Genomic DNA, 27,867 nt, shown 5'->3' with positions numbered 1-27,867 from the left:
CCCAGGCAGCATCCTGTAAGTCCATTGTGTTGTAATGAAAGAGCTCCTTGTTCTCCATCAGAAAGGCTGAGTCCATCAAAAAGAGACAAAGTGATCCAGACAATGTTGCATTTGTTCATTGATTTAAATACAACAGTGCCCCCCAGTGACACAACGGGGTATCTACACTTGGAAATTCAGAATCTGAGCTTTCAGAAGCACCAGTATAATAGAGTTTACAGGACATTACCAAAACTTACGCCTTAAAACATAATAATAATAATAATAATAATAACGATTAAATAAATGAAGTGTGGATCAACTCACCAAGCTGGCGGTGAGGGAGGGTGCGGACTTGCCCAGGCTTTGTGAGCGCATGCGAACCAGGTTGGAGCTATCTGACCCGGCAGCTGGCCACGCCTGCTGAGTGGACACATACGGCAACAGGTACTTTCCTAAAGGACAGAGGTGTAAACATCCACATTGAAAAGCCAGTCATGGGTGTTGTAAAGCTAGCAGAAAAATTAGTCTTTTCCAGTGCCAGCATGGCTTTAAGTTTTTATTTCAACAAAGCAGAGATAATCTGTAAAATCTGAAGACAGATAGGTGAGGGAACAGCTGAGCAAACAAGTAGAATCAGGTGAGCTGCTTTATCTTTGCAATAAAAAGCAAAAGATTAAAAATAGCTTTAATCAGTGTATTATCTATACCATGACATACATCATCAGCTTACCAGGAGTTTCCATCAACATTTTGCAAAAAATGTAAATAATAACAGCACTTTATTTAAGGAACAATTATTAGACATTGATTTATTTCTTGTTCTTTGCTCAATAAAGCCTTGAATACACACCAATACAAGTTGTTTTCATTGTGTTCTAAGGTTTCATTCTTATGGTCTGTATCAAGTTACTGAACATGAATTATGGACTATATTTAAATTGTAACTTAAAGCATTTATTCCTATAGATTCTAGACAATGTCCAGTTTTAGTGACTCTTGGTGTGGACTTTAATATGAATTTAATAAGATGCTAATACTTGGATATGTTTAATGTTTTAAAGTAATATACTACATTTAAGAAATAAACCTGAAGCTATCTAGAACATAGAGCAAGAAAGGAATTACAGGAAGAAGGTCCTGTGTTCTGGACTAGCGCACATTTATGTTCTATTTCTTTCTGGCTAAACATCAGCCAGTTCTCTGTTTCCATGCTCGGCTGCTTCCAATATGCAAAAAACTACTGGCTGCAGGAGCCACTTGGCTCAAACTTTCTAAGTACACCTGATAGTTGGGACGGATCAAGGTCGCATCACATTCTCACTGCAAACTAACCGTTCGAAATTTGGTTTGGGACCAGACCAAGGCCACGTCCTCTCAAGGGTCTCAGTACGGTTGTTTTGGTCTGCAACAGAGTGTGATTACTGATTTCACACCTGCCCAAACAAAACTGCACCAAGCGTGGAAAAAACCCCCACATCCAATTAACTAGACTAAAAAGTGCAGGTGTGAAAACTGCGGTGGGTAAAAATTATGATTAAAGGTTGCATTTATCCCTAAATTAAATTTTCTAGAAAAGCTTAAGGCATCCATCTGTAACTCTTTTTTGTAATATTAGGGTTATTACACCAAACATAATGAAATAGTGCTGTAAAATACTTATTTTTTTTATATTTGCTTCTAATCTGTTTTTTAAGGTTATTTACAGTTTAATGATCAGCATTACAGTAACCCTGATCATTATAATTCCTTCTCTAGAATGCTGCACAGATGGAAGCTTTACTCACTCACTACACACAAACACTACAGTGGTCACCCACATTATTCTGAAGAACTGATGTTGTACAAGAAGTGAGATGTAGTAACTTAGAAAAAAGATGGAAAAATGAGCTTGCATTTTACAGCTATAACATAGTTTCTTAATTTCAGCCTGTACTTCATTGTGTAGGTGGCCATTTAAGCACTTAACAATGTAAAAGCAAGTGAATTGCTGATTTGGGGAAATAAATATTACAAATATGGTTACACATAAAATAATGCAATTATTATTTAGTAACAATTAGGAAATTGACAGTTGATTTATTGGCAAATGAAACATCTTACTATATTCTTAACCTAATAATTACTGATCTGTAAAGCCCTGCTGAATTTAGATTAAAAATCATGCTGAATATTTGGCACATACAATTTGTTAAATACAATGAATTATGCAAGTATTAAAGGTCTTTAAATAAGTGTAATGATGAACAAATAACTCAAATATGCACCTAACACCCGTGTGGGTTTCCTCAGGGTGCTCCGGTTTCCTCCACAGTCCAAAAACACACGTTGGTAGGTAGATTGACGACTCAAAAGTGTCCGTAGGTGTGTGTGTGTGAGTGAATGCGTGTGTGTGTGTGTGTGTGTCTGTGTTGCCCTTTGAAGGATTGGCGCCCCCTCCAGGGTGTATTCCTGCCTTGCAGCCAATGATTCCAGGTAGGCGCTGGACCCACCGCAACCCTGAACTGGATAAGGGTTACAGATAATGAATGAATGAATGCACCTAACACCAGGTTGTAATAAAACATATTTAACACTGCACTGTGTGTCCCTTTAGTAAAGCGATACCAAAAGAATGATCTGATATACGATGAGCGCTGTATCTGCAAGACAATGCCATAACACTCCTTTTTAACTTTATTTTGTGAACTTACCTCATGGTGTCTACACAACCGCAATGTTTCTCATTTACTTGAAGCCTAAGGCTGTTAAAAAGAACAGTTATCTGCCTTGCCATTTACCAGTATTGCTCAGCCCAGCTTTTTAGGTAACTCTAAATAAACAACAATACTGCACAACATACCAAGGAGGCATTTTAAGGCCTTTAGGGCTGCAACTGAAGCTATTTAGTAAACTAAATCATTGCACAAGATTTGGTGGAGATCTTTTAAGGTTAGCAGAACGTCAGCAGAATCACCTACACACAGGAAAAGGCTAAAGGAAGATTTACTAGTCAGAGGGTCTGAGACCTGCTGTTTACTCTGTCCTTAAAAGGTTAATGCGCTAAAAGCAAGACTCAATCCATTTAGTCAAGGTTAAGGATGTCGTCGGACTGTTACATAAGGAACTCATAAGAAAATTAATTCCCCACTAACTTCATGGAATTTTACTGCAGTTAAATGACCCACATCATTAGTCTAAAAAGGGGCTTGCCCGACCGGGTGAATTATTAAGGTGGCAATAAGCAAACATTAATTTTAAATAAATAAATATACACGCCATGTCGCTTCAATACAAGGATAATATTTAAACATTTTCACATCCCAGAACATTGATTTTTTAATTTAGAATATATCGGGTTTTCTGTCAGTAGTGATGATACTCATAAAAGAAAAGCCAAAAAACTTTTTTTATGAAGTATAGAGCCTCTGGGTTTTCTAATACAGGCTTAGCACTGCAGCAACTGCATTGTGTTACTTGTGGAGGAGAGTAGGAACTACCCCCCTCTCCTTAATTTCAGGACTAATTTCTGCAGCTGTAGTGGGGAGCACAGAAGTAAACTACCAAACCTTATTTAGTGTTCCTTTAATGAATACAATAAGTTTCTAAGCTGCGCAGAAACTTACATGAGCTCGTTTTAGCTTGTGTTGATGAAACAAGTTAAATACTTTTTCTTTCATTCAAAGTTTATGAAAACGAACCACATTGCAGACATAAGAGTTTGCTGGTTTTCATTTACCTTTTCAAATGATTCCACTGAAACCACCAAAAGGTAGCAAACAATATCTATCAAAATGTTTAAGAAAACATTGCTTTTTGTGGCCTGTCTTTGTATCTGGACTCTGCTAATAATCTAAAGTCTGGTCTGTCCACATGGAAGTCATTCTAATTCCTTTAAAAATAATTTGCTAGGCATTTTGTAGACTTTCCTTAGAACTAAAATTTTATAACTAAAAAGAAATCATAAAAATAAAAATAATAATGTTTTACATTTTATTTAAAGTTACACATATAGCACCTTTCTAGAAACCCAAGGACAACCCAACATTCAATCCACACACACACTGGTGAGAAGCGGCACCCAAACGCGCACGGTGTACTCTCGACCAGGAATGACCATACACCTGGAGGACTGCATCGAGCACCAGGGTTTCACCCAGGACAGAGCGCCAATCCATATCTGGGCACACATACATTCACACAAATACAAATACAGACATTCATTCACATACACACTCATTCACTCCAGTTATGAGAGAAGCCAATTCACCTAACCTCAGTGTTTTTGGACTGTGGGAGGAAACCAGAGACCCTGGAGGAAACCCACACAGACACAGGGAGAACATGGAAAGATTCATATATTGTATATATAGAAAGATATTTGAAGTGCATTAGTGAATGTGTTGTAGCTCATATGTTCATAAGTTTAAGAAGTCATATCCACAGCATCTAACCAGTGCTTAAATTGGTGATCAACTTGGTTCTGATTAAGGTAGCCCTGAAGGGCATATTCTGCTCACACACACACTCTTCACTATGCATCACAAAATATCAAAACTCCTCAGAGGAATCCCTTCACCTCAGACAATCCCTTCCCCTCACAACCGACCTCTGCAGCAGTTAAAAAAACTGAAATCTAATTCCTAACACTGGTGGAGGCGAGCCATAAAATTTAATTTGTTGCTTGAGAAGTTATAAAGAATATTAAATCTGAAGGCCACAAATTCAATTGCAGCAGTTAAACATTTTGAAAAAATATGTAGGCTTGTGATTTCTCTAATAATACACTGGTTCTTTATGGTACATTGCACTTATCTTGGTGTTCGTGTCTTCAAAAAGATAATATATCTGAAATGTTCCTTGTGGATCGCTGAAGATGGAGCCAGTGGTACTGTCAACTCAGTACAAATTCACTCATTACTCATGCTTAAAAACTTGAAAACTTAACTGGACAAACCTCATCCTTCATTCTAGACTCTCTGTATGAGACTCAGTACAGATGTTTATGACATAACCGCACAATCTTTAAAGAAGAAATCAGTGATTTTTACAAAAATAAAAGTAAGAAAGTGACGACCTATTATTGTAAATTTAAAACATTTGTTTTTGCTACATAAACCATATCCCCACATAGAAAAGGCCATGTTTAAAAATTAAGTCAGAGTCTCTGACACACCCAGTGTAGTACATAATCATGCAATGGAAATGAAAACATTTAATATTGATTTGTTTTTATAGGCAAACTATATAAATTTGCTACAGTCTTAAGTGCAGTCTTATTTTGGAGATATGATTCTTTAAAAATATATCTTTTGGAAATACTTAAAAACACTAACACTCAAAAACTGCACTAACATGTATGTATTAGTCCACTTCTGACAAAGATAGGATCAATTTAAAATATGTTTCCAGCAGGTATCAGAGAAAATTCAGCTTTTGAAATGCAATGTGATAAGACTAAACATGATTCAGTGTCGACTGGAAAGTCTAGGATTATATAAGTGTTAAATATGTAAGTATGTAAATATAAGTTTTTTATTAACATACCGCTGTAAACAATGCTGAAAACCACATTTATTCACTATTTACCAAGTTGCGCTGTGGTTGGATTTGCATTTATCTGAATAATAAACTACAAGGCTGCCACAATAATGGCCACAATAGACGTTCTTCAGGTGGGTAGAACAGGCTTATTTAAAATGCTCTTCACTGATGTTGTTTGTCCCTCTATTCACCATCTGTCCGATTCCCCACTTATTAAAGTGCATGGAGGGTAGAGTGTGTATTCACTGTTGTGTTGTCTTGCTACTGTGTTGTCATTTCCATATCAATCAGCAGCTGTTTGGCCTCACAACCTGAATAAAAGAACCTTGCTGTCTGCAGCAAACTAGGCCTAAGCTGCAGACACACTGCTACGATGTTGAGACAGTGTGCAATAACAGTGTGTGCCGTGATATACTTATTCATGTGTGGCCTACGGGTCTTTGGGCTTTAGCCAGATTATAACCACACCTTTTTGAAATACATTTAACACACTTTGTCTAGTAGAGCCAAAGGGGAATTGGCACAGAAGCAGCTCTCTCACACAGTTCAGCTCAAAAACATCCTACTATGATTTCCAGCTCTGAAGAGAGCCTAGGGACGCACCATTTCTCCCAAAAGACAAGTAAGCTTACAGTTAATTAAGGAAAAATCCGAAACAAGCTCAGTATGAAACAATCTTAGCTTGCAGACGTACATTATATGTCATTGCAAAATCTGCTGATCTACCCAGTCACGGATGGAAATGGTGTAAAAACAGGATATAAAGGGAGGAAAGCAGTGACTCCTGTTCTGTGTGGAAGAGGCGTTCATCACAGGATTCAGGAAATGCCGATTTATCATCATACAGTACAGCCAAAGATTTGTCTGGACAAGCTCGGAGAACTAGGTGCTTGGGGCCTAACTGAATTAAACAGCTATAAAACTGATAAAACCACAGCATGGTATAAAAAGTGCTCAGAACTAGAGAGATACATTTATACAACTTAGCAGGGTTATACCTAGTTCTAGTCAAAACTCTCAGAAAAAAAGGTACGGTAGATGTACGTTATTGTCACTAAAGTTCCGAACTGTGTAAATGTACCTTAATTAAAAAAAACAGTGGTCTTAAGGTCCAGCTGTGTTCCTTAAACCTACATTAAATTCTCTTCTTCTGGAGAGGTGAATATTTGTAATATTTTATTATAAAACAGTGGGGGAAAAAATATATTGGGTGTACAAAATCAACGCTTTTTTCCATAACTAAAGGTACTGCAAATATACCCTTCAGGGTACCACCACAGTGACAGCCTAAAGTTACCACCACAGTGAAAGTTTTTCTGAGAGTATACTCAGAACGGAGAAATTCCAACATATAGCTCAAATGTAACGCAGCATTATTTTACAGCAAAAGTGTTGTCACTAAGATCAACATTCCAGGCGTTTATTAAGAAACATCAAACATCATAAAACATCTGATCTGTTATCTGTGTATAATTAGATCTGGCGTATGACTTTGTACTTTAATTCTGCTTCTTGATCAAGGATCCAAGATTGTCAGAAGAAACATCGATAGCATTTTAGTATTCGGATGACACAACATTCGTTGCAGAAAATCAAAATGTCTTTGAGACCCTTATAAGGACAGTTAAAGAAAAGAGTGAAGAGACTACAACTCCATATGAAGTCATTACAACAGAAAAGGACACTAATTTTACCCACTGACGATCAGATGTGGAAGTGGTGGAGAGCTTTTGCCTATTTGGATCCACTATTAACAACAAAAAATCCAGCAGTCAGGAAATAAATCATAGACTGACAATCTGCCGAGCGCAGATTAAAAACTGAAAAAAGATTCTAATCGAATGATGAATGAATAATTTTCCAAACAAAGATCTGGATTGTCCAGACCAGGGTTACCCACAATTGTTTTACCTTGACATCTACATTTTCCAGTGAACACGTCATTGTGAGCTACCTTTAAAAAAACAACACCAGTAATCTATATTGATATGAGCATTACAGGAAGAATGACTACAACAATCAGACTGACCTGGGAGAACTCCAGCTGTCAGAATGCCATCAAGGATTACGTTACAGACTGACAGCTCACCGTCCAATCAGAGAGCTGTTAAGCAGTCCAGTTTGGGAAAAATGGCCTTTTTTGATGTTTTGGATTTCCAACCTCTATTTTCTCGTTGTATCACTGTCTTTTGGATTTGCCAATTACACTTATTTGACTGTATTTTTTTCCTCATGCTTTGACCTTTAACTGTTAACTAATTTTTGCTCTGTGAATACTAAATATTATAAATATTCTGGATATTTACACAATCAGTAAACACATACTCCACACATACAGAGCACAACTCCATGCTCTATCCATCCTGTATCACTTATTGCACAAGAAGTGCACTGTCATTATAAAAGCAGAGTTAATTATTATCCTTATTACTAGATTATCCTTTTGTTCTGTATGCATCTAATGTACATACAGCTTGCATCTTATCGATACAGGAACACAACTTTCAACTATGATTAGGCAAATCTGTAACAATCTTGGAATCAATACCCACACTTCTGCTTGCAACTAGTTTATGCTGCAATATCTACTTCAAAGATGGTTTATATACCACATTGCTGACTATTCTCCTGCTCATGTAAATGTTTATTTGTAAATGTACAGTGGGGAAAGTAAGTATTTGATACACTGCTGATTTTGCATGTTTTCCCCATCTACAAAGAAGAACTGATTGAAGGGAGGATGGATAGGGTCACGTAGCCCAAGATTTTGGCCAACAACCTCCTTCTCTCAGTAAGAGCATTGAAGATGGGTCGTGGCTGGGTTTTCCAGCATGACAATGACCCGAAACACACAGAGTGGGCAACTAAACAGTGGCTCCTTAAGAAGCATTTCAAGGTCCTGGAGTGGCCTAGCCAGTCTCCAGACCTGAGCCCAACAGAAAATCTTTGGAGGAAGCTGAAACTCAATGTTGGCTAGTGACAACCCCGAAACCTGAAAGATCTGGAGATGATCTGTATGCAGGTGTGGGCCAAAATCCCTGTGTGTTTTTTTTCTGTTGTATAAAATACTTATTTCATGCAATAAAATGCAAATTAATGATTTAAAATTTTTAGATTTACAATGTGACTTTCTGGATTTTTTTTTTAGATTCTGCATCTCACAGTTGAAGTGTACCTACAATAAAAATTACAGACCTCTCTATTTTTTTGTAGGTGGGAAGACTTGCAAAAGTGGCAGTATTTAAAATAAACATAGCACAAAAAGTGAGGAAATTTGTGTTTGGTAGATTATTTCTTTGTTGTAACAATGCTTCTTGGCAATAAATCTTTTACCATTGGAAAGCCTGTTAATTTTAAATTAAACTTTTAAATTGTGCCACATTTGTAAGGAACATTTGGTGGATGAGCAGTAGAGCTGAGTATGTGGGTTGCGCCCATCACAAATGCCACCAATCACAAATTTCCTTACTTTTTGTGCTATTTGTACTCATTTTCCCTACTGTATGTCCTGCTGCTTGGGAAGGCTGTCAAAAATGTATTACACTCACATATAATAGCAACAAAGTGTCTCTTATCTCTTATGTTATCAAAACCTCATATTGGTCACTCATAATTTGCAGTCATCTGGATATTTATGTACAGTCCTTACACAGGACCGTAGCTACATTTCCCATCTGTCAATCATGTTGACCTGCTGACCACGATAGGCAGAAAGAAAGTGATGAAATTTGATTGCAGGTTTAAATGTAATGTAAATATATGTGAGGCACAATTTACCTAAGTGCATGGTGTAAATGACTGGAGTCAACACATTATGCACCCCTGGTCCAGACTATGGTCTTTTCGGTGGTTCTGTATGAATGTGAAGGTGGACAGTGGGGGGGGAAACTGAAGCTGCACTATTGCAGACACATAATGAGAAGAAACAATTCACTGAAAAAGACAGATATGCTATGAGTTGAAGGTAAAAGGGGAATAGAACAGCCAGCAACAACATGAAATATCCCAAACAGAAGATGCATTAGTATGGATGCCAGGAGTTTCAGAGTTTTGAGCATTATTATTATTTTTTTGTAACGGACCAGCATTTAGTTTATAGGCAGCACTAATGAATTCTCTCCAGAAAAATTTGTAAAATAGCACAATACAAAAGTATTCCAGCCTTCCAGGCTTTTTTGTCTTTAAGGTGATCCTTACAGCTGTTTTTGGGAATATCATTTATGTGGATGTACATGGTTGTTGATGCCATCGTTACCTGTAAGGGCACCACCCAGACTCCCTCGGCGGAGTTGTTTGCCATCTTCGCTGAGCTGCCGTTTGAATTTAAATGGTAGGCTGGAGCCACTGGACACCTCAGGGTTGCTAGTCTTGCGGAAGATCACGGATGGGGGATACAGGATGTTATCCAGCTAGCAGAGAGGAAAGAGACAGATAAACAGAGTGCTTTATCTGGGAAGTAGCACACGCCATTATAAAGAATATATTTCTGATAGCATCATACACAGCAGTTATATACAGATTTAGTGAAGGGCATATTAATCTTCTAACAAATACTCTCAGAAGAACTGCAGTGATACCCTCAAGTATAAATTCAGTACCTTTAGTTAGGGAACATAACTGTACCATAATCTATATTAATTGTGGATTTTAAAGTTGCATTGTTTCCGGCGTCCCTTTTTATCTCCAGGACTTATATATATTTTTTTTTAATTTTACACAGTTCTATAATGAAGATGTATAACCTCCTAAAGAAGAGAATGTAATATACCTTTATGGAACACACTGTTTGCACCTTTAGTGACAATAATGTACCTGTACAGTACCATTTATTCTGAGAGAGTATGGAACAATACTGTTATCTGCTGCTGAGAGTCACCCTGTATAGTCTGTAATAATAATTCCAAAAATTTGGCATTGGGTTTTTTTCTTTGACCATGTCAGACACAGCAGCTAGTGCTAGCTGCATGGGCTTGTACCCTCAGTTATGTAAGTGGCCCACAGAGCTGATCTGTACAGCATTGAAATGTAGTGGAGGGAAGGAATGACATATTGCTGGATCAAGCAAGGCACAGCAAAACTTGGCATCTGGGTTTTTTTTTTTTTTTTTCTTAGTTTCAAATTGTAATGAAGCATACATAAAACAATGTATTACCATTATACTGGCACCTAGTGACCTGGACATTTTAAATATGGCTACCTCCATGTGTGCAGCTTGCTATATAGAGCATAACCCTTCTACAAGGCAGTTTGATGCATCTCGCTAAACAGAATGCAAAATGTTCATTAAATACAATACGTTCATAAATATTGTTTGCTATTTTTGGTGGTAAAAATGATTTATTTCTCCTATCCCTCCGTACAACAGATGCTAATACAGGATCTCTAGATTTGAGAATGGTCAGGATGTGGTTCTGAGGCACTAGCCAAGTGCTGATAAATATGCAAAAGCTTTTTGCCACTTCTCTCTGTATGTGCCCATCTGACCCTAGTTTGCCACAATAAATACACAGTCATAGAATGATTCTTTAAATGTTTAACTGCAATCAAGGTAGGATCTACCCTTATAGGAATAGTCATAAAGTACCCAAACATGCTTGTCTCTGCTTGTTTGCACAGATGAATACTGTTCATTTTTGTAATTGTTAAATACAATTTCACTGTTACAGTTATGTTAAAACTATTCTACATCATTTCTGGACGGCCACTGCTTAGTTTTAGGGGCCAATCAACAGAATCGGTCTCCAGAAGATTCAGAGAAAATCACCAATGCAGCAACCTCTTACTGAAACTTTTCCTTGTTTGAAGTTTTACCATAAAAATCAGTGTTATTTCAGCCAAATTAGCGTTCAGTGTCATGCTACACTGAATAAAGCCTCACAGCCGAGAGTTCATACACATTTGATTTTCAGAATGTTTACCTATTATGTAACAAGTAATTTACTCCCTTTTAAGCTCTTAAACACGAGGCAACCATTGAACCATCCACATCCACCATGCAAAGTATCAGCCACAAAGTCACTCGGCTGCTGCATGATCTACATTCTACACACGAGCACATTCATTTTTCACTGTGATAAACATTGATGAGCCCAGAGGAAAGTCAAACAATATACCTATTTATTTATTCATTTATTTATTTCTGATCCAGGACTCCAGCTGAAAGGCAATTTACCCAGTGGCTTGGGGGAAGATGAGGCAGATGAGGTTGGAAAATTATGACTATCAAAAACTCATTTGAAAGCAATCAAGATGAAGATTGCATAACCTTTCAAATGAATGTGCAATATTATAAAAGACTTTAAAGCATAACAAGTAATATTTCTTTCTGAGGTCTGGCTGCATTTCTAGGCCTGACCGACATATAAATACAACCAAAAAATATATATACCCATTCTAAAAAATGAACAGAATATTTTATACAAATGTGTTAATATTCCAATTGTGTTTAAACAGTGTTTCATGTACTGATAAGATCAACTGTGAACTGTTAAAAATAAGCACACGTTCAAAATCTCCAACTCTAATGAGCAAATGTTTCAATATGAGTGGTATATGTGTATTATAATATTCATTTGTAAATTTGTTTCGTTCCAAGAAGCAAAAGAAACACAGAAGGTCTACAAATGTATAAATCTTGATAAATAAATAAACATAATTGCAAAATAACAATGCTTCCGTATCTGCTCATCAGGCCTGAGACCGTGTAAATAAATTAGTAAAATATTACAACACTTTATGTACTACACATTACATTATAATACATGATAACATTGAGATGTAGGTAAATAAATATTCGCAAAAATAACAAAAAATATAATGGAGATGCGCAGTAACACAAATATTGGCAAACATTACCAGCCAAACTAAACAATGTAAATTTCAAATATTTCAACTAAGCCTAATTCACAAAATTTCATAAAAGCATATGTATCCAACTGCCAGGCTTCAAGGACTTCACATAAACGACTGTATAGTTATTACTGTATATTTATTTAACAAAAATAAAAGAGCTGTAGTATGCAGACATGAAACAAAACACATAAATAGAAAACCAACTCACAAAAGCGTGTAGAATTTGCACAATCTAAAATTAAACTTTTCCTCTTAGAGCAGTCATCCACCCTAAACCCACTGTTTAGTTAACACAGTTCTATGGACAGTGAGGCCACATTATACTTACACAATAGGCTGATAAACCCTTTCAAAATTGAATTCAAAGCCATTTCGCCTTCAGGCAAGAACCTCTCTTTCATTGCCAACATCCCAAACACTGGCCTAGATGATGCAACATAACAGGCCATTCTTAATCTCATTGTTCAGAGGTTGAAAGAAATCAGTGTCCTGTTGAGAAACACCTCTCAGTGGGACAGAGTGGGCTAGAGGGAAGAGTTTCCTCCAGATGAATGTAAACACACTAAGCTCTGACTGGAACTGGGAACACCCTCTCCTTGGAGGCTGCAGCTAAAGGCTGGGCGGCCTTGTCTGGATCTAGTCCTGCAATGTCTCTACTGAAATGTGTGGAGCCCAATTGTTCGTAAATGTTGTACGTGAAAGGTGCTGATAGAATCTGTATACTCGTCTTAGAGGAACAAGTAGAAAGTTCTGCCCAAGCTACTAGGCTACACATTTTAAGATTACATACTTGTCTCCAGTACAGAAAATGTAAATTTTTCTTTATGTTTTACATTTATAATGAGCTTATTGTGACAGAATGATTAGGAATTATGAGGCCAAAACATCACAGGCAAAGGCAAACATTAAAACCTGTAATTAAAGTACAAAGTACTTTTTTTCTGTGCTTCAAATTCTACAGCGCGTACTCTATTTGCAAACATAAAAACTGACCTAAACCTGTCTGCCAATGACTTTAGGAAGAGAAGTCAAGGTGTGATGCTGCTGCTTTTTAAGAGGAAACAGGGAAACAATGTGTTTCACTGCCAAATTTCCACTGACAGAAAAATGTAATGCTTCCATGTAATAGTTTCACCATCAAAGAACTACAGTGACTAAGTGCCCCACTATTTTGAGTAATATCAATCTACACACATGTCAGGATTTAGGAAGCAACATCAGACAGAGTGGAAAACTTGGAGGATAACTTTATTAAACAGTTTAATAAGATTTGCTTGTTTATTATTTTAATTATTTAATTGTCTGGAAATTAGAACCTGAGTTGCTTGTTATGTTATAGTACATATGCTCCCTGAAGCTAAAGCAAATATAAACAAAAACAGCATCTTTGCACATAGTTTACCAAGCCTGTATACTGATTTTCACTTTAAAAACTTTAAAAGATATAAAAGGAATAAAATTCTTCCAAATTCTTCTGAAAACAGTTACTGCTTCTGGATTGGTAAACAGCCAATCGACTGCCTTAGTAACACTTTTACAAAGCTTTCTTCTACTCTGGCTTCCTGTAGGAGATTCTACAAAAAACTGCGTTTAAATACTGTTACAGTTAAGAACATTTACACATTTCACTTTTTTGTTACAGCATGTAAGAGACAATAGGCACAAGCCACATATTCACTTGTCTCATTCTTTTCAGTGGATATACAATCTGATCAAGCATACCATCTGCTCTTATTATTTGTAAAGTGCACTATGTAGGGAACATGGCACTATTTGCAGTGCAGCCAAAGCCTCTAATGATTGACACAAGTGTGTGGAAAAGATCTGTTTACAAACATTCATTTACATTGTCTGTAACCGCTTTTCCAGAATCACTGGGCGGGGACACACCCTGGAGGGGGCACAAGTCCTTCGCAGGGCAACACACACTCACACATTCACAACTATGGACAATTTTGAGCCGCCAATCCACCTACCTGTGTGCGTTTGACTGTGGGAGGAAACCAGAGTATCAGGGTTCCTCACTTATACTTCTAGCAATTAAATTGAAGGTAATAGTTTTGAAAGAAATAATAAAAAATTAAATATCATAGTATTTCTTTCATGGGTAATGAGTAGGTCCTTAAAAAAACAGCTATTATACATTTACCACACATGATTTTCCCCATATTTCCAAATTATACCTGCTGATGCATCTATTTTGTTCTGGAAAAAGACTCTGCAATACTATTTTTCTTTTTTAAAAATTTATTTTTAAAAAATTATCATCGTGTAGAGAAGCACAAAGGCAGTGGTGAAGTCCTCATTACTGTATTTCATCATTTGCTTTCCTTTATTATATTTATTACTAACTAACTTACTAACTATTTATTATTAACGTATTACATTAATTTTTAATTAATGCAATTTGCTCTTTTATTTAATTTGAACTGTTAATTAAAAAATTTATTTAAACCTTTGACCAGTCTATGTATCAAATATCGTCATCGACACAGAATTCCCATATTGGTGCTTCCCTGCTTTGTCACTGAGGAAACAGCATTTTATCAAAAACAAATAAAATTAAATTAAATAAAAATTATGTAAACAATGTAAACATTTTAAATATTTAACAGTTATTTGGCCAATATGAATACAACAGCCCAAAAACAACATTTGCACTATATTCTCTTTAGGGTGTGTTTATACTTGTCAGATTTGGTCTGACTGAATCAAACCCTGGTGGTACTTCGTCACAGTAATTTTGAATGCTTCCTTTCAACTCTGGAATGCACCAAACAAGTGGAATGAGACTGCCAAAGCAGCTGGGTCTCTGTCCATTTCTTAAAGGGTCATTTCAAGTATGAATACTATACAATACAGAATGGGATGTAATAAGATATGACACTAAGCACGCCACAAGAGAACAGTGTTGAAAACAAACAGCATACCATGTTTGGTTTGTGCAGTGGAGGAATTTCTGGCACAGTTTTGACTCCTCCATCCATTTTAACACCATCTTGCTGTGATTCCCATAGGTAAAAACACAAACAGGTACGCACAATTCTGATATATCGATAAAACACAGCGTGGTGCATTGTTCTGGTGACTGGCTCACATAATATATGTCATCTGTGTCTCACACACATTTGGGTTTGTTTGTAAATTATTCTTTGTGAATGCTAAACAAACCAGGACTATAATGAATCAGAATGTATTATTTTCATGTTTAGTCCGAACCAAGTTAAACACACCCTTAAACATAGTTGGACATAGCTGATGTTTATAAGTATATCATTATTTTATTTTTGCATCAAGTCTGACTGGGATAAAATTTAATTTACAGGTAAATGTAAAGGTGATACTGGACGGAGAACCACAGAGTCTGTATATCAAGTTATGATGTTTTCGGATTGTGTAATTTTGATCATTTCAATCCAACAGTGCACAGACCTCAATAAAACTACTTTTTGTACCACTTCTCATCTGAAATATGTTTAATGCAACTGCCATCCCAGGGTCATTATTCTGTGTTCTCCAGCAATTACCGTATTTTATTGCTCCCAGTAGCATAAGAAGTCTGGCATTTATTGTAAAATGTGCAGCTGCCTGAGTGATCACAGGTGTATTCCTCTCTGCCTGTGCTAATCTCTGCTATGGTTGGTAAAAAACAAACACTGCAGTCCAGGGAACAGCTTTTAATGGTGTTTTAATTTGACTAAAACAAACCTTGTGCCTGTCCTTAGCTGCTCATTTCAAAACCATTATCATCAAGCTAACAAATGGTACATAAGAAATGTGCTCGATAGCACTGCAATGCACCAAATCATGACAAAATGAAAAGTTAAAAAACTGTTAAATAAACAAGCACTGTTTACTGCCATGTAAAAGTGTTTTATCAACAATTTCAAACGTAAGAATATTTTTTACTTTTTATGCATGCTTGCCTCAAAACAGTTGACATTATGTTGTGAAAACTAAGCTAAAATATTGCCTATCTTCCAATTAATTACAAGTGCGACAGATTCACTTTAACTTGGAGACTGTCACGTGGTGGTATGTAGGGGAGGTCAAAGAGCAATGAACAGGGAGGAGGTAATCGCAGGAGACTTTTAATTAACACAAAAAGGGAACTAAACAGAGAGACAAGGGAACTAGACAAAGACTACAAAACTCACTTAGCAACACTAATTTAACTTATAGAACAAAAACAATACAAAGATCTTGAAACAAAAACAAAGAACACTAAACAAGGCTAGACACTAAACACAACAAAGGGACTAATACTAAACAAGACTAAAAACAGAGAAAGTAAACAAGAACAATACAGAACAGGCTAAACACTTAACAGATGATGAACACAAAACAGAGGCTAAACTATAAACAACAAGGCTAAACACAAAGGCTAGGACATTATACACAAGGGCTAAACACAAGAGCTAAATACTGAACACTGGGCTAAACACTAAACAAGAACAGATCTAAAGGGGCAAGACACTAAACCATAAGATAAACATCAAACAAGGCTAAACAAGAAGGCTAAACAAGATGGCTAAACAGCAGAACACAAACTAAACAGAACACCAAAACTTAGCATCTTAGAATCTTGCACACAGACATGAACCACAAACATACATGCAATCATGTATGTCCCACAACCAGGAAACACTGACATGGACTATAAAAAGACTACACAAACAAGAAACACCTGGGATAACGAGGGGGCAGGAACACAAAGGAGGCACAAGAGGGAGGAGCAAAGGTGGACACACTAGACTGGGCTATACATTACAGAGACACTGCAGTCAGTGCAGGGTCATTAAACTACTCGAAACTAACTAGGAAGTAAAATAACCAATAGCCACAATGTTTATTTTTCCCCAGATATAATAATAATAATTTTGTGATTGGTTATTTGTATAGTATGATTAAGAATTGTTTTGTGCAATAAATACATTTAATTTAATAATCTTTAAAACCGGATGTACATGGGCAAATCTTTGGGTATATACTATGTATCTTTACATATTACACTATAAGCAAATTTATTATTTCCAAAAAAAAAATCTTCCATTACCATAGTATCGCAGCAGGCCTGTGTAAGTGATGGTATACAGTAGATCTTTGTCTGGAGCACAGTGCTTGACATTGTATAACTCATTTCCATTATGAATGTGGTGGTAATTTTTACCCAGGCCACTGAGAAACACTGCAGATAACATCTATGTCAGTCTTTATTCACAGTGTACCACAATGAGCTCAGAGCTGGCAACTTGCCTTTTTTTTTTTAAACATATTTCATGGGCAGGTGCACAGTTAAAAAAAAAAAAAAACACTGAGTCATACAAAAACAGCCACCATCCAAATAATGTTTACAGTCCAACTATTCAAAGTCATAAAACTCAGACAGATAGATTATATCTGGACTGGATGTACAGCACATTAAGATTAGACAAGATATATTCCTTATAAACGTCATTAAAAATCCCTTTGGTTTGAATTTCACTTCAAAATCTCATTTAGGCCCTCATTGGATTTCCATCACTCATAAATCACAAAATCCCTGAGCTCAGGACTCAGGAGTGAGGGGTATGAACATTTACATAAATAATTTAATACAATGACTACAGAGAGGATAAAGAGGGATACAAAATGGGCCATGCCTGATAACTTTCATGAGTTAATTCTAATTCAGCGCGTGAAGTGAAACCTCGGCTAGGTCTCCATGATTTCCTAAGCTGTTTAGAGGGTAGGAGACCTAAAAAAGTAGGAAGCAAGTAAAACAAAAATTGCTACAAACAATTCCTACAACATTCTATAGTGCTGCAGTGGGAATATGCTGCAATTTAAAAATACACAAGGTCTCGAGGGTCACATATACAGTGCATTTTAAAAATGTATTATACTCGAGAAGAAGAGTGCCGTGTTCTGCTTTCTGAACAATTCAGCTTTACTCAGATAATTAAATAAATCTCAAATATAACCACAGCTTAACCGGCTCCAATCATTTGAAAACTCAAAACTTCAAAACTACAGTATAAATTGCATTGTAGTTCATCCATATATTATAAGGATTTATTTAAAAATAACAAGTACTGTTAATGTATGAGGTCAGCACGGTGGCACAGCAGGTAGTGTCGCAGTCACACAGCTCCAGGGGCCTGGAGGTTGTGGGTTCGATTCCCGCTCCGGGTGACTGTCTGTGAGGAGTTGGCGTGTTCTCCCTGTGTCTGCGTGGGTTTCCTCCGGGTGCTCCGGTTTCCTCCCACAGTCCAAAAACACACGTTGGTAGGTGGATTGGTGACTCAAAAAGTGTCCGTAGATGTGAGTGTTTGAGTGAATGTGTGTGAGTTGCCCTGTGAAGGACTGGCGCCCCCTCCAGGGTGTATTCCCCACCTTGCGCCCAATGATTCCAGGTGGGCTCTGGACCCACCATGACCCTGAATTGGATAAGCGGTTACAGATAATGAATGAATGAATGTTAATGTATGGGGAAAATTTAGCTATGCTAAGTTTAATATTAATATCAAAATAAAATCTTGATTTATTTATTTATTTATTTATTTTTGCTATTAATGATTTGCTAATGATTTTTCAATTACTGATTAGCTTTGGGCAACAGAGTTTGCTTCCTATTCCATTTTCGCAGAAGCAGCCTGATAATGCAGTATACTCTCAGGTGCATACACCAATGCTGTATGAGACAATATGAATGTGAGAAATAAGTCTGTAATATGCTTAATTGCTTGTGTGTGTAAATGAAAAATATCTGAATTAAATCTGTCATTGTCTTCTGTTCTCTCTGTGTTTGGGGAGATTTTTTTCTGTATTATCATTTACCGTAATAGCGTGCATATATGCGTCTGATTGTGTCCTACAAAATGTGGTAATTTTGTGGTAATCAAAATTATTTACATACTTCCAGTGAAATCTTTCCTTGGGGCATTTTAGTCATTTACATCATTTATTATGTTCTATTAATAACAATGTAAATATTGTGTAGCAACAAACATATGGTATATTCTGTCTGCATTTTATACAAAATTTTATATTGTGATAAATGTCAAGATCAACATAAACTAATGTATCATGATAACAATATTGGCCATATCACCCAGTGCTAGCTGAGCATTTCTGCTTTGAAACAGCAGTGTTCAAAAGACAGTCTCAAATAGGTGAATTTGGACAGCCAGGGTTCCTTATATCATAAACATAACGAACCAAACTTGTCAACTTGTGGGCAAGCGGCAGGGCGTTAAGTGAAGTTAAAGACAGGGACTAATTGCATATTCATAGATCTGTGTATACTGAATAAAGGTATAAAGTACCATCGAAGCCACTTTGACAGATATAAGCTTAGACACTGATATTTGAAGTGCACTGTTTGCCTGAAGTCAAGTGTGCACATAGCTCTATGGCTCAGTAGCCAAGTGGCTGCCTCCTCATCCCCTCATGCACAAAGGAATAAGGCTAATCGCACACGTTCTGCATTAAAGCTGTATGTGCTGGGAACGAGGGGGAACTGATTGTTTGACTTCAAACAAATGCTGTGTGAGGACATGTCAAGACTCTGGCTCTTGTTTGTTATCGGTTCTTACATCATAGCTGTGAGGAGCCTGTGACAAGCTGACTGTTAAAGAATGTTTCATTAGATGCAGCTCTAGAATTTTAGGGGGGTGGAGGAGTAGGGGATTGTTCTGCACAAAGACAATTCTTTATCTCACTGCTACAAATCAACAAATGTCCATGCTCTGTGAACAAACACATTCTTTTTGAGCAAGTGTTAAACTAGATTTCCCACACAAAACAGAGACAGAGACAACATACATTTACAAAATAATTTCATATTATGTTAACTATAGTATGTGTGAACATACTTTTATGACAGTGTGAAAATAGGTGTGCAATCAAGCAAGCATTACTATCATTGATATGAATACAACTGCCTAGTTCTGTAGCATCTAAAAACCAGTGCAGTTTGTAGCAAAGCACTTTAAGCTACAGATGTCACAAAAATATTATTTCATAAAAGACATTATCAAATAAATGATATCTCAGGAACCCCAAACATTACATTTTGCAGATTACCTTCATCAAAAGCCTAGTCTGAATGAATGAACCCTACCAAACAAATGAACATCTACATGGATTAATATTTATGTTCAGCCCTAACTGGTTCAGTAATATAATGTGTTAAAAAAAGAAAATGTTGCAATGTAACAGCATTGGGGGAAAAAAATAAAAACTAATCATGACTCATGAGTTTGTGCACTGGTACATTTATCCATGGTGTTATCTGGCTGTACTCTTGCTTGATCAGCACATCTACTGCATTTAAATTCGCTTGTGTTAAAGATCCTTGAAGTTGCGAGGTGGTGCCTTGATGGATCTGGACTCTGTCATGTCCATCCAGTCATTCCTGAACAATTCTGTACTATGGCTACTACAACCATTTAAGTTGTATTTACATGAATGCCAGGGCTCAAGCCTTGCCTATGAAACACAGTCCAGAGCTTCTGCTGGCTTTATTTCTTTCCATAGTGCAGCTTGGTGACAACTGTATCCCTGATAAGTAACACACATTTCTTCCATTGCTGTGGATAGAGGACACTCTTACCTGTCTGTGGCCACACTGCCCTATGTGCAGCAGATTATAGCTTTTGCTTCCTACATATACCTATAAGCCTTGGGCAGTCATTACCCTTTCACCAGTTCAGTTTGTATATATTTAGAACAATTCTGGTAAGTACTAATCACTGCATACTGGGACGTAACTCACAAAGCCTGTCTTTTTGGAGATGCCCTGGAGCAGTCCTCTTGCGATCACAGTCTGGCCATGTGAAAGCTGCACATGTCTTCAAGCCTGACAAATTCTTCTACTTCCAACACAAACTTCAAGAACTGACTGTTCACTTGGTGCCAAATACCATGGCAGGTGTCATTTTGACAGCATAGGCAGAAGAAGAAGAAAAATAACTTCTATTGATCCCCTTAGGAAAATTCCTCTCTGCATTTAACCCATTCATAGCAGTGAACACACAAAGGGAACATCTACGGTTGTGGGGTAATGCAGTTCTCTCTGGTTGTGTGCATTAAGAAGCTCAGTGTCTTTTAAGGCAGAATAGTTTGTTTGGAGAGGGGGTTAGAAACTATAACTATAAGCCTACATTACCCACCTGTGGAGCAGGAATAGATCTACATCTTCTGAATTTTATATAAAAAAAATGTAATTTATTTATTACAATCATGAACTTCACCTTTAACACTAGGGGCAGTGAACACCCTCAGAACCAGAGCAGCAGGCTGCAACCACCTCTGCGCCTGGGGTACAGTTTGGGGCTTAGGTGTCTTGCTCAAAGGCACTACAGCCGTAAATCCTTTTTCTTTTCCTGCCGGTCCTGGGAACTGAACCTGCAAACCTCTGGCCATGAGCTCGCTTCTTTTAACCTCAAGGCCACAGTTCCCCCCAATTTCATTCACTTCACCAATCACGAGTTTTACTGTTGAAGATAATGGGTGTAATTTCGTTACTGTCAATTTGTCTTTTTCTAAATCTGATCTGAACACAGGAGCTGTATAAGCATTGTGTGAAGCTTCCCCGAAAAAGTGGAACAATATAAATGCTCCAAAATTGCTTGAATGTTTAAGCAACCCTAGGTAGTATTTTAACTTTAAATTATAGCTTCAAAATCATTGTGATGCTTCACTGACCTGTAATAGGGAGAACAGATGAACCCTATTTATCTGGCAACACTCACAATCACTTTGCAAGATGATGAGATGCTCCTGGGTGAGTGAAATCCTGTAAAAGCAGGTTGTTCAGATGAAGAGCAAAGGGATGACACTTAGTCATTTTGGGAGAAGTGGGTCATTCTAAGATTGTGATTTCTAGAATACTGAAGCTTTTCAATAACACTAATTCATTTGTATCTGGAAATTCATACTGAAGAATCAGTTAAAGGAACGTTTAAGGGTCATTGTGATGCTGTACTGACCTGTCATAGGGAGACTAAAGAATCTATCGCTGCCACTCCGGGCTCAGCACTGCAGAAATTGCACTCTGTAACTTTTTGAAGAGGGTAGGAAACCAATCCTTTCCCCTCCACCTTGATTTCAGGACAGTGCTATAATAGTGTATTACACACTGTTAATGTAGGGGGAGCCCAGGAGCACTTACCTAGTGCTCCTTTAACATGCATTAGATGTAAAGAAGTTTTCTGCCACATATTAAGAAGCTGCCATTTTAAAGATATTTGTTGTTATTTTTTTTTTTTACAATGATGATTGGTCAGAGCAGTATGGAAATGTCACCTGACACAAAAAGTGAGTGGAAACTGAGCCATATCTTACGATGAAGAAGCAGTGCTCTAGGATGCGGATGAAATGATTCCAAGATTACTCTTGAGGCCACTGCAAAGAATAATATTTAATCCTCCCCAACACTGACACTAAACAAAGGAAAGCCTATTGAGACTGTCCACACCATAAACAAAGCTAGACGAGATGAGAACACAGAAAGCCCACTGCTAACGAAACATCCAGCCAAATTGGTAGCTCTTTCGCAAACCTTTCCCCCTTCCATTACACCACATAGCATCACCTCGAGAGGTCATTATCCTCAATAAGCTTCACAACACCGCCTCTGGAGTAGTAGCACGCACGCGAGATAGAGAGAGAGAGAATGTTCTGGAAATAAAATGCATCCACAGCTCACAATGAAACACTCACAAAACAATCTCTCGCTCGTCCTGCAACTTACCATGATTTCTGTCGAACCTTCGAGAGGATCTTGTTCTTCATCTGCACATTTCAGCAGTGCATCAGTGAGCAACAATGTTACTGCTCCCCTACTGATCTCTCGGACTGCGATTCATTTTCAGATGTGAAAGCACTCCTATCAGAGAGACCTGCTTGGAGAGGTCAAGCACAGTGGGTGGATGTTACAGCATCTCCTCACAGTCAAAAGCAACTTATACTGGACTGAGATGATGTTTACTGTAATGGTATCAAAACACCAGATGAGAGATTTGTACTGAGAGTACAGAGATTGTTATGCCCAACAGTACCAGTTACTAAGGAACAGCAGATGTGGATATGTGTGTAAATGTGAAATCAGTACTAGAGAGTATTCATCTGTTTGTAATTAAAAAGCTTGGCATGGTCCATTCTCACACATGCCTCTGCGTATATGTACATATGCACTGCATGTTTCTCATTTGCCCTACCCTCAAGTTTATGTTCTTATCTGCATCAAACAAAATAGTGTTGTTATGTAAGTATTAGATAATCAGATTAACTCCATAAGTATTCAACATCAAGAGCCAAACACCCTCAGTCTGAGGTCATGTCAGCAGGTCCTGGACAAAAGTCTATTACTGCTGCCAACATTATCAAAGCATAACAGCATTCATGAAAACATTACCATAACTAAACTAATGCATGTTGGCATTCATTACATTTCGCATGCTGTATGCTTTTTGAAATATAAAAGCTAAATTATACTCAACTACATATTCCATCCACTAAATGAAGACCCTCTGAATTATGCATGGCACTTCTGAAGGGCTGTTCCAGCATTCTGCAGTGAACTTATGCATGAGGTCGTTCCTAATGACAGAGCCCATATTCCCTCTTTGAGATGACCCTCAGAAAGTGCTTTACATAACAATGACTCATAGAGCATCTTACATAACACATATAGTTCTTTAGTCAGCAGTGAAGCTTCACTGAATAATTTTACTACCAGCTTATACACAGCATAATAGCAACAGAATATCTGATTGAAAGAAATGTAATGAAGAGTATTAGAGAGACTGACGAGTTTTAAACATCAGCCAATTTGAACAAACAGCAACATTAAAAATCCATAAAGTGAGTATGTCTTAGGAAGGCAACATCAGCTTTCCAAGACATGCTGTTAAGTCGTTAAATATTGTTTGCATTCAATTAGACCTCAGTAGATCAAGTAAGTCCTCAGTGGATATGTTAAAAAAATTAGATTCAAGAGCTGCAACTAATGTTCCATCAAATTGGAGATTTCAATCAAAGGTTGACATTACATTCAAAAGAGAAAAACAATGTGATGAGCAATTCTGTTTCTAGTTTTCTAATCTATGTATTGGATAGGACTTTGCGCTACACACTTAAACATTAAGGTTCTTCATGGGTTCTTTAGTAAAGGAAATTGTTCTATACAGAACTCTGAACACTCAAAGAACATTTTGCATCGTTAAAAGTGTTCTTTGCATCATTAAGGGGTTCTCCAGATTAACGGGGTATGTGCTATGGATTGTTCTATACAGTACATTTTAGAGCTTTCTGTATGGCAACAAAACGGTTCTTCTATTGGTACAAGTTTCACAGTGCGATAATAAAAGAAGCCTTTTTGGTGCCATATAGAATCCTTTTCTGAAAGGTGCTACATAGAACCATCTATAGCACATTCTCCATCAGTCTGTAAAACCCCTTTGGACTATTTGATCATGCCAAAGGTACTTTGCTATTTTGAGTGTTCTGGGTTCTATAAAGTCCCATTTTCATTACTAAAGAGACCTGTAAGAACCATCATTGTTGTTTGTTTGACCCTGTATTATTTGAATTTGGCTTTGTAGGTTTTAAAAATTGTGCGGATTTTCAACCAAAGAAGGTTTCATTCTTAATGGACTTCCCACATGAGGGCAGACGGTTTAAAATCAGTTCAGTACAGAATTCTGACACATCCAGTTCACTAAGTGTCAGTATAATGGTTGTTTCATTACTTGAAGAAGAATCGCTGCTGGAAATGTCCAATTGCTCCTTTAAAACAAATAAATAATATACAACAAAACAAAGGTAAAAAAAACATAGGTCTGGTTTCTGATTATCAATTAACTCCACCCACTGTGTAGATAGATTAAATGACATTAGCAATTTAGCTAATCCTGATTAAAAAATCCTGAGCATTTTTACTCATCAATAAAACAGAAGTAACTAAGCTAATAAACTCTAAAGCATCTGTATTTCATTGGTCTTAAAGGAATACTAGGCATTATATTTACCTTAAAATTACAGTTTCAAAATCATTGTTTATGCATTTTTCCCTGACCTGTAATACAGAAAATAGAGACTCTATCATTGCTACTCTGGACGCGGCACTGCAGAACCTGCTGTAACTTTTAGAGGTGGGAAGGAAACTGAACACATGTTTATATGCAAAATGAGGATAAACCAAAAAAAATAAAATAAAAAATACAATGTGTGCAAAAGAAATTAATACTAATTAAAAAAAACTGAGAAAATGAGAACCAAGCAAAACTGGCTAAAAAACAAAGCTTCTGGTCCTCACGCCACATTCCTGGGCTCTCACTGAATTAAGCTGTGGCTCATTCTCATTTAAAAGAACATGTGCTGTTTAGAAATGGAGAATGGTGCAGTGATGTTTGATCCTTGTGGCATTTTGACAAAAGCGTCACATGAGGTTTCATTAAGAACTGTGTAAACTTTTGTAAAGGAATATTAATTAAAACGTGAATCTGATGAGAACATCCAATAACACATACTGCAAAATAAAATACACACAAATTTTTTGGAACTGAGGCTGTACAACACACCAAATATGGAATTATATTATGATGCTGTTCACAAGTCAGTTTGAAATAAGGGTGACTGCAACAATCTATATTTAATACACAACACAGATCTAGATCAGCTAACCAATTTGGTCACCTAGAGTCAACAACATTAATACGCTTATTTTAACTATTTTAAAATGCCTTTTGATACCCCTGTTACTATTACACCAGCAAGAATGTTTTTGCAGCAAGAACATACAAGATATAAATGACCAAAAAAAAAAAACATTACGAGAGCCATGTTTATTCTCCCAACGTAGTACATTCTCACAGCCAGCATAGCAGTTATTGACAGCCTAAAATCAACTAAAACAAAGGTGCTTCAGCAGATCTTAATACACCTTCTCCAATGTCCTACAAGAAAATCAATCAGTTGTCACATGAGGCCAAGTACTCGTCAGCTCCACATGAGCTAGCGCTGTGGTCACCTTACCCCCTAAAATAGCCTCAGTATGGGAGCAAATGTGGTAACACGAGAAAACCCATACACAACTCTACAGCAGCCAACAAGTAACCTAGTAACACATGAGCAAGAAGTTAGTAAAAGGAACTGGGGCACAAAACACAAAATCCTACTTAGCTGACACAGTTTATTGAAGTAGAGCATGCTGCTTGCAAAGAAGTGATGCCAAGAGTTACCATAAGTTCAAAAGTGCAGTCCAAAAAAATACTAATGCATGATGCCAAGGAGAGACTTCAAATCCAGATACCTGGAAGGTCACTGATTCATTCTGGAAGCTGGATTTACTGTCGCAACGTTTTGCAGGAAAACCTACCCACTGCTCTTCTTGGAAATCACACAATGGGAAGCCATTGTTTGAATGTGTCATGTTCTGTAATTCAGAGTCTATGGAAATATCTGCTATGAAGCATTTCATCTGAAATACAAAAGCACTCTAGCAAAACACTAACAGCATATGATCGAGTAAAGTTCCAAATATCTGCTACAGATTAATGTGATATATTACTCTGTGTATGTATGTATGTATGTATGTATCTTTACACTTATATAGCGCCTTTCTAGACACCCAAGGACGCTTTACAATCCACACTGCTCAGAACACTCAATCCACACACACACTGGTGAGAAGCGGCAGCCAAACGCGCACAGCGTACTCTCGACCAGGAACGACCGTCCACCTGGAGGACTGCATCGGGCACTAGGGTTTCACCCAGGACAGAGTGCCAATCCATATCTGGGCTCACACTCATTCACTCACACACCAGGACAGTTATTAGACAGAAGCCAATTCACCTACACTCCATGTTTTTGGACTGTGGGTGGTGGAGGGGTGATGAAACTTGATATTACTGGTGAATGGACACGAACAAATATGAAAATTTTGCACCACGAATACAGAGGCAAAATTTCATTATTATCAGGGTATTTTTAAAATGTGCTAAAAAGTTCAAAAGTACTGATACACAAAATTAATAAATGCCCAAAAATGTTAAATCATTTAAGGTGGAACTTGTAATGGAATTGGAATGTGAATGTTGGCGGCAGAATATTACCAATCTGTATAAGGTAGAAATAATTCACAATTCAGGTTTGGAATAAGTCGATTATAATTAGAATGCCATTTAAGGTGGAAAAGGCAATGAGTTTAATATTCTTGCCAGAATGCCTTCTTCTCTGCATCAGATTTGTTTGTCATTAAAAATGAAGTGACAAAACCAGCACGTTTTTACAGTCACCTGTGAATAACAAGGGAATCAACATTCATTTATTAATTCATTGTCTGTGACTGCTTATCCAGTTCAGGGTCGCCATGTGTCCAGAGCTTTCCCTGAATCACTGGGTGCAGGGCAGGAACACACCCTGGAAGAGGTGCCAGTCCTTTGTAGGGAGACACACACTCAGACATTAACAACTATGGACATTTTTGAGTAGCCACCTACCAATGTTTGTTTTTGTAAAGCG

At 37.2% G+C, this 27,867-nt stretch overlaps 1 protein-coding gene across 6 annotated transcripts in view; it reads right to left on the bottom strand.

Annotated features, from left to right (window-relative positions):
• mast4 (microtubule associated serine/threonine kinase family member 4) overlaps positions 1-27,867 on the bottom strand; it is a 140,616-nt gene that overhangs the window by 100,043 nt on the left and 12,706 nt on the right. For 5 of the 6 annotated variants that reach the window (XM_066657980.1, XM_066657989.1, XM_066657997.1 and 2 more), the window contains exons 2-3: positions 9,758-9,911; positions 307-434 (exon numbers count right to left, since the gene is read on the bottom strand). In XM_066657980.1, the coding sequence (XP_066514077.1) occupies positions 307-434; positions 9,758-9,911 (282 nt within the window). Of the gene's footprint in view, positions 1-306; positions 435-9,757; positions 9,912-23,092; positions 23,126-27,867 lie in introns of those variants that run through there. The other variant, XM_066658021.1, reaches the window with a different exon arrangement.

This window comes from Hoplias malabaricus, chromosome 2 (genome assembly GCF_029633855.1).
Source record: "Hoplias malabaricus isolate fHopMal1 chromosome 2, fHopMal1.hap1, whole genome shotgun sequence".
Lineage (NCBI taxonomy): Eukaryota > Metazoa > Chordata > Actinopteri > Characiformes > Erythrinidae > Hoplias > Hoplias malabaricus.
The sequence above is the reverse complement of the archived record's forward strand: the minus strand, read 5'-3'. Positions and strand labels throughout refer to the sequence as shown.